This window comes from Bombus flavifrons, chromosome 9 (genome assembly GCF_040668555.2).
Source record: "Bombus flavifrons isolate JBK064 chromosome 9, iyBomFlav1_principal, whole genome shotgun sequence".
In the NCBI taxonomy this organism is placed as follows: Eukaryota; Metazoa; Arthropoda; class Insecta; order Hymenoptera; family Apidae; genus Bombus; species Bombus flavifrons.
This window is the reverse complement of record NC_138450.1, coordinates 7,066,670-7,080,767: the sequence shown is the minus strand read 5'-3', so window position 1 is coordinate 7,080,767 and position 14,098 is coordinate 7,066,670. Positions and strand designations below refer to the sequence as shown.

Sequence of the window (14,098 nt, the reverse complement as noted above, 5' to 3'; positions counted from 1 at the left end):
TAAGCACAAGGCGAGTAATCTATTTAATCGTGCTGGTTATTATCGCGATAACGATTTTCATCGGCACGATTACCGGCAGCCGAGCGTTTAATTGCACGCCGATATTAAATTACTATCGGCCATGTGTCCGATCTCTATTACACCAACATTAACGCGCGGTGTTCTCCTGTAGCGAAGCAAGACAAAAGAAACGGGAGCAATTACACTGTAACCCCTGTCGTTCGCTATCATTCTATAATCGTTTCTTTTCCTTTTTTAGTTTCATTTTCTCCCTTTTCCTTTCTTTTCGTTCGCGTTGCGAACACGCTCGAAACCGACACAACGAACGATTCGATTAAAATTTCAATTATTCGCCGGACATCGCTGATAATTCAACGACCCTCTCCTTTGAGAGACGAGGGGTCGATCGATTTTGATCAGATCTACAATAGCTCGCGAAAGTATTCGAGCACCTGGTGACCTGGTAACCATGGTAATGGTCATGCAGTTCGATGACTTTTCATAATTTTGAATATTTGATTCCAGTTCTTTTTTTTTTGCAAAATAAGAGAATATTTGGAAAATTTAATGAAAGCACTTTCGTTTACTCAAACATGTTTACTGAAATCTACTACAAATTTCGTTATTCAAATCGTTTTTTCGAAAATTTCAATTTGAAGATGCTCAAGAACTTTTGCAAGCCATTGTACGTCTTTCTTAATTTGTCTAATCGGTTTCTTCTTTCCTAATTTGTCTAATCGGTTTCTTCTTTCCTAATTCGATTTAATTGATAGTCTGTATGTTTGTTAATGAAATTTGACTTCCTTCTTTGTTTTGTTTCTAACGCGTTCAAGCCGGCGTGTGAATGTGACATGAGTTAATTGTGCCCGAGTTTGAATACAGATTTCGTTTCTTGTTCGAATTCTTCTGTTTACGTGCGAAAATGTTTAGTTATATCTAACTGAAGTTGTCGATGGTCTACAAGGTACAGTATTTTTTACAGATCACGAATGAACAAAACTTAAAGTTTTAGAAGCTGTTAGAGCTGCAAGATACTTGAAGCGATACAGAATGTTTAGTTCGCGTCTGCTTATCAAATTTCAATTACAAGATTGCATTGAGTTTCTAATGCAATTTTGGTAGTGTGTTTCAAGTTTTAAGCAGACTTACACCGCTTCCTAACTTAGAAACACCTTAGAACTAAAAATACGTGAACAATGTTCAACTCACGGTTGAACCACGCCAGATTGAACGCGTTAACGTTCACAGATCTCTGTCCAAATAAAATGGACATCACGTATATATATCCACTATCGCTGTTCGAAGGAAGAAACACAAGGTAGATTAGTATTTCCTTTCCAGACCAACTGGAAAATGCGGAAATTCCCATTTACTCTCACTCGACTCAATGAAAGAAAGAAAAGAGTGAAAGGAAAAGTTTTAAATAGCCGATTCGAATTTTCTCTATCAATTGTGTACATGTGTTTATTACTCTTATATTGACTCAATGATGTTATTCTGTGGTGCTTTGCATGTCTCTATTGGACTCTGCATGTCATATAGGGCATCGTAAGTACTTATTAAATGAACTCATCAACGACTACCGAATACACACGACACCCGCAAAATAACTCTTTGTTTCAAAATAAAAATATATATATATATACTTGGAACGCGTATGAACTGCGTTGCGACAAGTTGAATGAGCGATTCTAGATCGTTATACATATATATACGTATATATTAACTCTAGTCGTGTATACCGAAAGCTTCTGTTGGTTTCTCTAAAGAAAACGTGGAGAAGGTAGCGAGTGCTTGTAAGAACAGTCGGATGGAAAATCGAGCAACCTCAAGACATCTCCCTGTGTTCCCACTATTGCCTGTTATATTGAGAATCCAGGCTCTTACAGACCGAATTATTACGGTTCAGACTGTTCCAAGCTTTCAGGTGTAAACTCTGCTGTGTTTTCGAAAACGTTCCGCCAACCTCGGTAATATACTACATATACTACATCACAGGGTTGGTGCAACGTTAGACACTTCTCTAAGACAATTTCGTGGATTTCCACCTGCAAATCTTGAATAATTTGAACTGCTGTTTTGTTCAAGGCAGATTTATTATGCGATTTCTAATAGTTGGAAGTTGTTTTAAATTTATGGATATGAAAGACAAATCGAATAATAGATTTTAATTATTGTTACTGATCGACGAAAGTAGTTGATTTTCTGAAAACCGACTGTACTTACTGCGATTGAACTTTTTGAATTTATTTTTCAAGTAGAGCAACTACGATCAAAGCGTAATTGCCTACGAGAGAAATGAGGATAGGATGTTTCGTTCTGCTCGATTATTTAGTATACTTAATTTATACCTTTGAGTAATTGACTGGAATAATTTAGGTTAAGTTGCTTAATTTAATTTTTTTCTCTATATCTAAACAATAGAATCTATTAATAATTTTTATTGCATAAGATGTAGAATAAAATTAAATGTACAAAAATGAAGTAACCTAACTTAATTAAGTTGCTTAATTTAATTTTTTTCTCTATATCTAAACAATAGAAACTATTAATAATTTTTATTGCATAAGATACAGAATAAAATTAAATGTACAAAAATGGAGTAACCTAACTTATTCTGATTATCTATGTATTAATAGTATCTATTAATTAATTATTAGTTAGAAATTAATATAATATTATGACAAATATATGGCACTATGATGAGCCAAAACGATTAGAAAGATATAAACAATTGAAAATTTATTGGCTTGTTTGAATGTTAATTTTTAACGCTTTGGAGCATTGAAACGAATGGAACTCGGTTTGATTGAATTTAGTGCTGTGCGACTAGTATGAAAAGCTCCCTACAGATATCAAAAGCATATCGAAGCACAAAAAATAACAAAGGAAACTGGCTTTAAAACATTTCTCGATTTTCATGGCTGTTAATTAAATGAAGCAAATGAGCGAAACATTCCAGGAAGATTTCCGCTCCTTTATTCGAATTAATTCACTTTGTAATTAGATCAAACTTGTAATTAAAATCTTCTCGTGTATGACTTAAAGTCACCGCTGAATGTATTTGTACACTTATACAAAATTTCTAGATATTCGTTAGTTATTCTTTTCTAAACTGAATATGATATCTTTTTGGCTCAATTGATGAAATAACCTAGATTACTAAATGTAAAAATAATCTCTATGTGATATATAATAATTCCAGCAGAACGAATATCCTTTCAACAATTGGTAAAAGTTTTAATTTCGAAGAGCCAATTTCTCAATTTTCTTTGCCCCGATTTCACATTTTCGTTTTAAGTCAAAGGCTCGAGGTTGTTTGCAACAGGTTCTCTAGTTTATTTATCTTTTTGTAGATACCTTAGACGTAGAATCGTATTATTATTAAAATCATGCTGCTCGCCAATGTTGATTTGACGAATTTCCTGTCTGGCCAAGTAAAGCCAGTTGAGCATCTTTTGTTATTCCCCGGGTCCTCTGTCAATATCGTTTGTCCGTTACGCTGTGTATGTTTGATTTGAGACTCTCTTTCGCTGTTTCCTGTTAGCTGAAACGTCCGCAAACCTGCAGAGGATGTAATAACTGAAGAAAGTACAGACCAGCTAAACGAGTCCCCCTCGATTAAGAAGGAAATTGGGAAAAGTGTAGTGTTAAGTTTCGTTTCACGCTTCGTAGGCTAAGCGAAAGAAATGTTAAAAAACCTACATAAAATTTCAAAAAGCAATGCTTTAATATAGATGTAGTTTGTAATTGGAGATTCTGAGAAATAATTTAGTGTAGTAGAAGTATAAACCTTTGTAGATCAGAATTTGTAACAGAAGTATATAAAATGATTCTCCATTTAAATGTAAAAAAATATCGAAGTAAATTCTTTTCTTTTCTTTTTTGAATATTCATTGTTGCATTAATAACTTTTTGTGGGAATAGTTATTTTGTATGGATAAAGTATATAAATTATATATGCAATATAAAAATATGTGCGTCAGTAGCAAAACTCGTAATCTCTTCAAATAAACACAATTTATTCATAAAGAATGTCTGGGTGTTGTGTTGTACTACGAATTACATTGCTGCATATGAAGTAACGTTAATTTATTCTACTATATGCATTGACTAATGAAATTTTCCCTCTAAAAGGATTAAATACTTGACCAAATCTCTAAATTACTAAGCATTTAAGCGAGCCCAGTATAAGAACCATATCGAGTGGGATAATCCTCTCTAACTCCTTCCTTAAGTAGCATGATTCATTTATCTAAAGGGTATTTGAAATTAAGCTCCTCCACGAATTTTATATCCCAGCTACAAAATCAGTTACTCAAAGTAACACTTTTCCAGTTTCACACCGCCTTTTTGGCAGCCATAAATTGCATGTTAAATTACAATATCGATGTCCTCATCTTAAATATTTTTTCTCAGCTGGTCTGTACTAAAAGAAAATTGAAAATCGACAGCAGTGGCGTGCAAAAGCCTCTGGTTTGGCAAATTTTCCACTTTTTCTTGAAAGAATAAAATTACAGATGTTTCAATTAGCGTTAAATATAAAAATGTATCATAAAAATAGCCTTTATTTGAAAAACATGACAAGTTATTTTTACTAAAATTTTTTGTATACGATCAATGTCTTAACTTTAACATATATCTCAATCAGTATCATATTTCGAAAACTATCTTGAATTTCGAATTAAATGTCTGTTTCTATCGCCTATCTTGAAACACTTTTTGGATATTGCGTAATTTGTATCTTTTTTTCCAAAACTTCGTAGATAATACCTCTTTTTTTAAAAATATATCTACTTTCTAAGCTAAAAAATGTGGTTTCCAACTAGGTCATATTAAAGTGCTATCGAGTACCTTACCTATTATTAAGATAGATTATGCATCAAATTCGTAGGAAATTTTGCAAAAGATAATCAGCTACTTTTTCACGCCAGTGTATCTCCCTGTCTTTTCTTACCTTCTTCCTTCTGAAACACTCACACCCAATGCAAACGAACGATGCAACGTCATTGGAATTTAGCATTAGTGGACACTTTGACAATGTATGATACGACAATTTTATATATATCTAGATATTTATAACGGTACAATGCACAGAGATGTGAGACCCCACTATTATAAATGTAAATCAGTTAAATCTGACAAGTATCTCTAATTTTACATCAAATGGTATTATGTAATTTAACATGTTTATATCTCCAGTAATACAACGCGCACGAGACTGTTACAATAGCAAGATTTTATCCTCATGTGTATTGCAGTACAGTAGAATTCCATTTTAATAAAAACTCTCCAATTTTCCCTATTACCTATAATTTTTCGTCTATATAACAGGAATCCACATTCACAGATGTTCACATTCCACATTTCACGCCAGGTTATGCATTCCACTTGGCACTCACGAAAATTTCGTCACAATAAATGAAATTTGAATATATCCACTGCGTTAAGATTATAAATCTGTTAAATAGCACAGTGTCGTTGATGCAAAATTCCATGAAAGTCTCATCGCTCGTTTAGCGTCAGGCCTAATTCGATCGATGGATACCGAGAAACGAGGAACGAAAGCGGAATCGGTAACAACGTGCAGCCAATTAACGGCTCGTTAATTACCAGACTGGTGCACGTTTCCTCTTTTGGTCGAAATTAAACGACCACGCACGGACAAAGCAACAAGAAGAGAGAAACGTCGACGTCGCTATTGCGACGCGACGCGATGCCTCGAACAACGTTCGCGCAGCGTTCGTTTCCGTTCCGCGGGCTTCCCGTGCCGCGAATCGACGATCAATTAGCGGAATCTTTGATCCACGCCGAAAGGAATATCCACGTCGTCGTGGAGAATTAACGATCCATCGGCACGACGAGTCGCGTGCATCCGCGTACGCACACGCACACGCCGTTTCGGCTTCGTTTGTTCGCCAGACTGAAAGACGCGTTGCGATACGTAAACGCCGCCTTCTCTGGATCGTGCCGGCTGATTTACGCGCGACAGGTCGTAACTCTTTGCCCGTTGAAAGCCAGGAAAAATCGGTGTTCCGGTGAGAGCGATCGAATCAGCAGGAACGATATAGTTCTGGTAATGATTTAGACGGGGGAAAATGGAATTCGTGAAGAAGCTAGAGAAAAGAACTTGGAGATGTGAAGTATATTTTATGTTAACTGTTAACTTTTACGATGTAAAACGGAAATATTTATCGGTGCGGTTCCAAGATATCTCGATAAAGAATTTGAATCTATTTGAACTTGTAAGTTATCATTTTGAGGTCGGTAGGAGAGAAACTTCGATTTTCTACTGCGCTTGTGATAAACGATTTTAGATGGGACATACTTTTATGGTGATACTATTGTTGATAACGATATTATTTATGTTGATCTTTTATTTTGACACCTTTTTTTAATCTTTGTTAAATTATTTAAGCGAGAAACTACTATCTTTGATCTAAATTTGTGATTTAGATATGTAGCCAAATAGAAGCGAGTGTAGTATCTTATTTCCTAATTGAATTCAATAAATAGTTAGAGTAGGATGTAATGAACGATATTATTGGGAAGGTCGTGATCCTATAATGAAATATTACATTGAAAATATCGGTGAGAATTTTCAATTGGGATTATAATATTCGAAGAATTTGGATACTTGAATTTAAAATTAAATCCAATTCTTCGTCAAGAAAGAATTACAATTACACGAACATAGATCTTTTTTCTACATTTTTTTGTTTTCCTTCATCGCAAAATTCCTTTTTCTTTGTCCATTTACAAACAATCTATCACCGAAACAAGAAGTTTCTCAATTGTATGAGATATATCACGTACATATGTATATCAGAAAAAATAAAATCAGCTCTTTTCCGCCGTTTCTCCTGGCTTGAATAAGGGAAGAGATGTGACCTGATCTGATCATTCGTCTGCGTGAATCATTTTACGCAGCGTTTATTAATTTTGATATCGAATCCGTTCGATAAATCCGATTGAAATCGTATTTTTGTAACGTTGCCTCGTATCTCGGGATATCTCATCGGCAGTGATCTCCTTAATCAATTTTAGTACCTCAGCAAACATACTTTTAACTTTTGTTGGATCCTGTCTGTTTTATTTTTATCCCTTTCCTAATGTTTTATCCTTTTTTCATAACCTTTAAAGAGAAACCCGGGTTATTAAACATTCCACAAAAGCTTGAAGCTTCGTTTCAGCGTTTCAAAATCTCCCCTCGTGCCCCAGCGAGTAAATTTTATTTGTCATTCTCGTACAGCGAAGTATGCGAAGTTAATTATATTCGATTCGCTTTGCATGCAATTAAGAACGGTGGAGAAGAAGTAAAACGATCACTTTTTTATTTATTATAGAACAAAAGAATGTTTTTAACAACAAGGTCTTTTGTATTTATTACGAAAATATAGTTCTTCCCTTTCGTACACCGTTTTAATCAAGAATTAATCAAGAATCGATGAATCAAGACTTGTAAACTTTCTCATAAAACAAGTACTCAAATTCTAAAACTTGAAAGTGACAAAGTAAAAACTTGGAAAAAGACCAAAAAATGAGGGCAACTCTCTTCGCAAATTTCGCCACCAAAACATCGAAATTTTCTATGTTCTTTGATTAAGTGCTCTAATTAATTATTCCTCGTTTCTCCCCAATTTTATTTCTTTCTCTTTGTTAACGATTCCACCTAGTATGAATTCGCGATACTCGTCGATTATCGATAAACAGAAATATTTTCTCTAAATCCAGGAAAAGAAGGATGGACCAGTGTATAAGTTTTACGAGACCATCCGAGATTTCGGCGGCGAGATCATGAGCACCATCAGTCATCTTCGTGATGTCACCCTGTTCGCGCCCAGCAACGCTGCTCTTGAGGAACCTGGTGTACAGAAGATTCTGCAGAACAAGGAACGTGTGAAAGAGATCCTGAATCTTCACTATGTGAAGGAACGGTTGCCACTCGATAAAATCAAGAACAAGAGCGTCAGCCAGGTGAGTGATCTAATTTAACGAATTTCTAAGAAAAGTCTAGGGTCCGTCCTCAAAGATGAAAGTTTCGAATCGCTTCGAGTGTCTGGGAATATTTCGGATATTTTCAGATATATACTGCAAAGATACTAAGAAATATATAGACACTGAAAAATATTGAAAGTTACATAGAGCTAAGAACTTTTAGAAATTTAAAGAAGTTTTATAGATTTCTAGAGAAATGATAATAGATTAGAAAATAATAATTTTATGATGCAGATTTTTGTTGGATGGTTTTATCGAAAATAGAGAAAACATGAGAGCCATTTTATATTAGAAATTATTATTCTATTCAATGATTGATACATTCGCTCCTATTAAAATATAATCTTTATCCATGTTTATTTTTCATTGAAGTTTTCAGCGAATGTGTTAATTGATAAGCACTCTTTTGTAAATACAAATATTTCACTGATTGAAATGATTGCATGCCAAAGTTTTACAGCTTATAGTAAGATGTTTATCGTTTCATTAATTATGTTTTAAATGAATTCGAAGGAACAAATCAGTATTATGGAAAATTATCGTTGCATACTCAAGTTTCCTTATAATCCTGAAATAACTAATACTCAAAATTCATAAATTATACGATTCACTGAATCCTGTGAACTGGGATTTAGTTTAAATATTTTTTATTTCGTAGTATTAATTAAAAGAACTATGGAATATAGTACAGGCCTAAAGGTATTGCAGATAAAGACCATTAATTTCTCTAAATCGATAAAAATGTTATTCTGAACATAAATCAATAATTTTTTCAATCTTATTTCATAACAATTATATCAATTTTCACATATAATGTTACTTTATTACAAATTCTACATCTCTCCTTCTACTTAGAATTATCGAATTGCTGCCCTCTCTACTAATGTCTATTGATTTTAGATCAAATGACAGAATCAGATATCTTTTTAATTTTCAGTATCCATACCCACTCTAGCTTTGTTAATGAAGATCAATCTTCACATTATTTATCATTCAAACTTCTCGAATATTTGTTTTATTAAAAAATATTCTGAATCTTATTTCTTGATATTTGGAATTCGATTTTAATATTATAAAAATTCTAAGATTTCTAAGAATTTGGGTAGATTTTTTAAAGATTATAATTAATAATAAAATAATAATTTCTTTAAAATTATAATTAATAGTACATTTTTATAAAATTTTACTATTAGAAGCGAATCGAAACTTCCTGCAACCAAGTTACAACTGCTAATCATTGTCATATTGTTCTAAAATATTGGCAAGGAGTTCATTTGTTAATTTTCCCCCAATAACACAAACAATTCTGATGCAAAGATTTTGTTTATAAACGACGATATTACAATCTTTTTCATTGAAATTATGATTCTACACACGTGTGCGGTGGTTACAAATTGATTAACTCAATATTTCTCGGTTTTCTGTTTTCGTTTGAAGAAATCCTCGATCGGGAAGCCACACTTTGCGGTAATTACACATTTATTCTCTTTCAATGTTTTTGTTAGACTGTTCGTGAATTTTCTCTGCATCTTTTTCTCCTTTTGCAATTGCCTTGATTTACTTCTCAATGTTGACCTCAACTTGAAATCACATTCTGTGAAATATCGCTGTACACACTGTATTTATAGTCTGTGGGAACACTTGTTATTCGAAACGAAATTTTACTCCATGGCACGTAGTCGTAGTTACGTTATATTGAATTTCGATTATTCGTATTTGCTTACTACTGGACTTACTCGTTTACACCTTTGAAGCTGTGCAAAAATTCCTTTTTCAAACTGAATTGGCTACCCGAGATTATTGAAGGATAAATTATGATGTATTATTCAATAATATAATTTTTATTCTTTGATTTCTCTTCATCTATGACTCATTTTATAATAATTTCATATTTCAGTTTTCTTCAATATAATATAATTGAAATATTATCGTCTACTAAATTTTATATTGAGTTTGTTTGGAATTATGTTATTTACGATTAGAAAAAATACTTTAAGCAGACAATTCATTTTGAATGTGGAATGGATACTAATCAGTGATAATTTCATCAAGTACTATCAAATATTGCTATATTATTGTGTGACGATAAAGACAGGTAGTATTTTAAATGAACTTTAAACCGTTAAAAAATTAGTATACAATCTTGTAATATGCAAGATATATATCTTCAAATTTATTTGCTTACATTTTTAATTTAGCCTTTTCTCATTTTCTTCTTGTTATTTAACTTCTTTGTCATTGTTATAGCCATTATTTTCAAATTTATTTTCATCCCTAATTAATACACAACAGACACGCTGAAGAATAGAAACTTTTTGTTATCCGACGAAAAATCTTTTTCATAGTCATTGCTTCATAATGAACAGCTGAGAAACTAACAGGTGTTCTTGGTCAACTTTGAGGAAACTCGGAGAAGACTAACCTAAAGTGCGTTGTTATGACGTTAGGAGTCTCTTGGTCAAACTTTTACCTTTCAATCCACTTACAATTAATCCAGGCAAACCGGGAATCTTCTTATCGGATTCGACTAAGAAAGTTCGTTTTCATTTAACGTCATTTCTCAAAACTTCTGGTTAACGTGCGATCAGCACTCGCTCTATCATCGTTCAGAAGATTACGCGAATGATCATTAATATCCTCTTGGAACAATTCATATTGTAACGAAATACTGAGTTATAGTATATGTTACTCGCAGAAATTGCAAGGTTCTATATATTACTGACCGAATATTTTCCTGAGTTCTATTGTGAGTGAAATAAGTAAAGAATAACGGAGAAACGGATTTCTCGGACATGCGCTTATGAAGCAAGTTTTCTAAGACCTTACGAAAAAGAAAAGTTTTTCTAGAAAAAACAACTCGAATAATATCGTTACGAAATAACCTTTAAGGATAATTCTTAAGAAAATCTGTAAATAAAATATTCCCTACTTAATAATGACTTTACTACCTTAATCCTATATCTAAGCTGTAAAAGTAAATTTTACTTCCATAAAATTTATCGGTCTATGAACTTTCATAGAATTTATAAAATTTATTAATTTATGCACTATATTAGATTTCCCCTTAAAGAAACCTTATCATGAAAAAAGTATTAAATTTTGGATCATAAATATTGGCAAAGATGGCAAATTTTATTTTTCTACTTCTTGCATTTCAATGATCGTTTCCCCCGAAAACGTATCTCCGTTTCATGTTCTTGAACGTATCATGTTCTTGATATACAATTTTTTAATTAAGAATTTTTGTAATCGAAAAAACGTGCGCATGTATTAAATAAACGGTGCTTTTTAAAAAAACTATTACACTTCGATTTATAATTAAACGATTTTTTATTTCGCGCGATTGAGTTACAACAGTTCCTTCTGAAAACGTGGAAAAATATGTTTTACAATGTAGCAAGAAAAATGAACGAAGAAAACGAAGAAACAGGAAACAAAAATCGTTTAATTAAAACGATACATCCTCAACGGAGTTGCATAAAAGAATAATTCCCGCGTAAATTCATACGTTTCACTTCTCTCTCTTTGAATAAATTTAAGCGACTTTATTTCTTTCATCGCGCATCGTTCGCGAATTCGCAGTTTGTTTACGCGTTTGTTTACAGGATGAATTTATAGGGCAATACAGAAGCGTTTTGCAAATCCGGGATGAAAAATCGCACCTTCGTTGGTACAATAAACGACTAAAAATACCGCGAAAAATACGATTCGAACTATAGTTCTGTTCATGAGAGCGCTCTCATAAGTGAAATATATATATATTTCGGGAATTTTACGTTTCTCCCGATCGCCATACTAATTACCATGATAATCCTGAATAGCGCTCTTGTAAAGCTATGCTTCCGATGTTATTTTTTAGTTTTTATCCATACAAAGTATTATTATTTAAATAATAATAGCGTGAAAGAATTTTCTAACTTAATTTGCGATAATATTAATATTAAAATGTAGAAGATAAATATTGAAACCGGGACATTCCCCAAAATTACTTTTAAAGTTTTTATTGTAGTTTTATTACTTATCTAGCCTTCTCAAATATTTAAAACAACACGTTTTATAGCTAAAAGAATTGTGTAGTTATTTTTTAATGTCTTAAGACATCAATCGTCCGTAGGTTAAACCTGCTTGTAGTGTTTCGAGGTCATATGAGTGATATGAGTTCACACGTCGATGTAATATTTCATTTGCAATATCTTTTCCATCAATTTACATTATTCGATTCCATTTTTAGCAGAGTAATTATAAAAACCATTCCAAGTATTTGTCCTACAGTTCATCGTTATTTCTGCTTCCATCTACATTTATTTCTTCGAAAATGGTCACATCGAAATAACCAGAATTGGGTGGAAAATTTTCTGAAATTAAAACGTCCGTACCATACGCTACTTCGATATTGAAATATTTGAAGTTTAACAATTTATCGGTCATGCGGGATTTTATTCGTCGAACAACCGATATGTATCACGGCAGACGTGAAGTTTTAATGCTACACAGGGAAATCTCGTTACTCTCGATTAGAACAATTTACTCATTGTTTACAATAATTAATACAAGCACCGTAGGCAGTAAACGAGAACTGGCGGGGTCAATAACGGGAGAGACAGCTCGCTCGGTGCGTTGCTGATAAATATCGCGCGCATTACTGCGTCGATGCTGTTTAATAACCGGCAATTAGTGACTCGGCATTAGTACGCCTGTTTCGGCTTTTATCATAATCCCATTCGGACATTAATCCATGTGTCCGCCGAGACCTTCATTCTGCGCAGCCTTTCTTATCAGTCTCTGTGAATTGATGGATTAATCTCTGACTCTATCTAGGTCATCCTATAAGTACAGTGTAACAACCCCCTTTTACATGAACAAAATTTTAGTAGTATCTGATTTAATAGAACTTTAGCTGAGCTCCTGTTACCTGAAATATCGTCCAGCGTCGATCCACTTATACGAACGTCTAACAATAAGATGTAAACAATAGCGGCGCGTATTATATGACACACTCTCATGCTTCGTAATCGATACAAACTTGCAACGTTATGTATTTCAGAACACGTGTTACGTGGAATTCTCTTATATGAACACCAATTTCTATTAACTGAACGAAAAATCATACATGGTAGGAAGAAATAAGTGGACTCGTATTATATGAAGGACCTGGTTATATGAACCAACTTGTCTTCCGACGGATTCATATGAACGAAGTTCTACCGTGATACTTCTACATTTTTAATCATTATACATTTAACAAAATGATGAGTATATCACTTTATCGCTTAGCTTCATAACTACGTAGACGCAGATATATTATACGTAAGAATAGGTTAAAATTTTTTTAATTGCTTCCTCATTTGTATTTACAACGTACTTATATACTAAATCTTCTGCCAATTTTCTTATCAATTGTAATTTCTTTCGTTTTGATAGATCTTCAGCAAAGTTACTCTGGCTCTCAGCTACGGAGTTATAATAATCTTCAGCTTTTTATCTTTAATTATATATTCCGAAGATTTTCTAGATGATTGCAATCGTTATTCAACGCAATTGTTGTCAAACGTGTACTATTATTCGATTGATGACGAGACGAAAATCAAACCTTTGTACGCGTCAATAGAATGTTAATTTACGAACAGGCAGAGGGATATAATTAAAGGCAGCGTTCCGTATCAGCGTACTGAATGATTCAGGCATGGATATTCAAACGTAATTAGCTATATCGGTGATTTCGTGTAATTGCATTCACAGATCAAATTCGACAGTCGCTAGCCAAGCTACAGATATCGCGACTTACGGAACATGCGAATTCGGAATAATACCCTGGATCAACCCGTTCAAATGTCATCCTGTACAAATTTTATTATATCACGTATTATTTACAGTTTGATCTGTTTATTGTTAAAACAAATGATGATATTCGATCGATAAGGTAATTGTTATCAATATGGAGAATTTTACATTTTCCCTTGTATGAAGACATTGATTGTATACGTAACTTATGTTTCGTTAGCGATCAGATTCCTTTCAAATTTTGGTATCTTACATAGTCGTGTCTTATTATTATAATATATCTAATCATTATAATTATTAAAATGTTTTGTATAATACA

The 14,098-nt window shown here is 33.0% G+C and overlaps 1 protein-coding gene across 3 annotated transcripts in view; it reads left to right on the top strand.

Annotated features, from left to right (window-relative positions):
• The window catches only part of Fas1 (fasciclin 1 Fas1 domain-containing), a 378,308-nt gene that overhangs the window by 349,354 nt on the left and 14,856 nt on the right, over positions 1-14,098 (top strand). For 2 of the 3 annotated variants that reach the window (XM_069120612.1, XM_069120609.1), the window contains exons 8-9: positions 7,735-7,977; positions 9,436-9,465. In XM_069120612.1, the coding sequence (XP_068976713.1) occupies positions 7,735-7,977; positions 9,436-9,465 (273 nt within the window). The remainder of the gene's footprint in view (positions 1-7,734; positions 7,978-9,435; positions 9,466-14,098) is intronic. The other variant, XM_069120610.1, reaches the window with a different exon arrangement.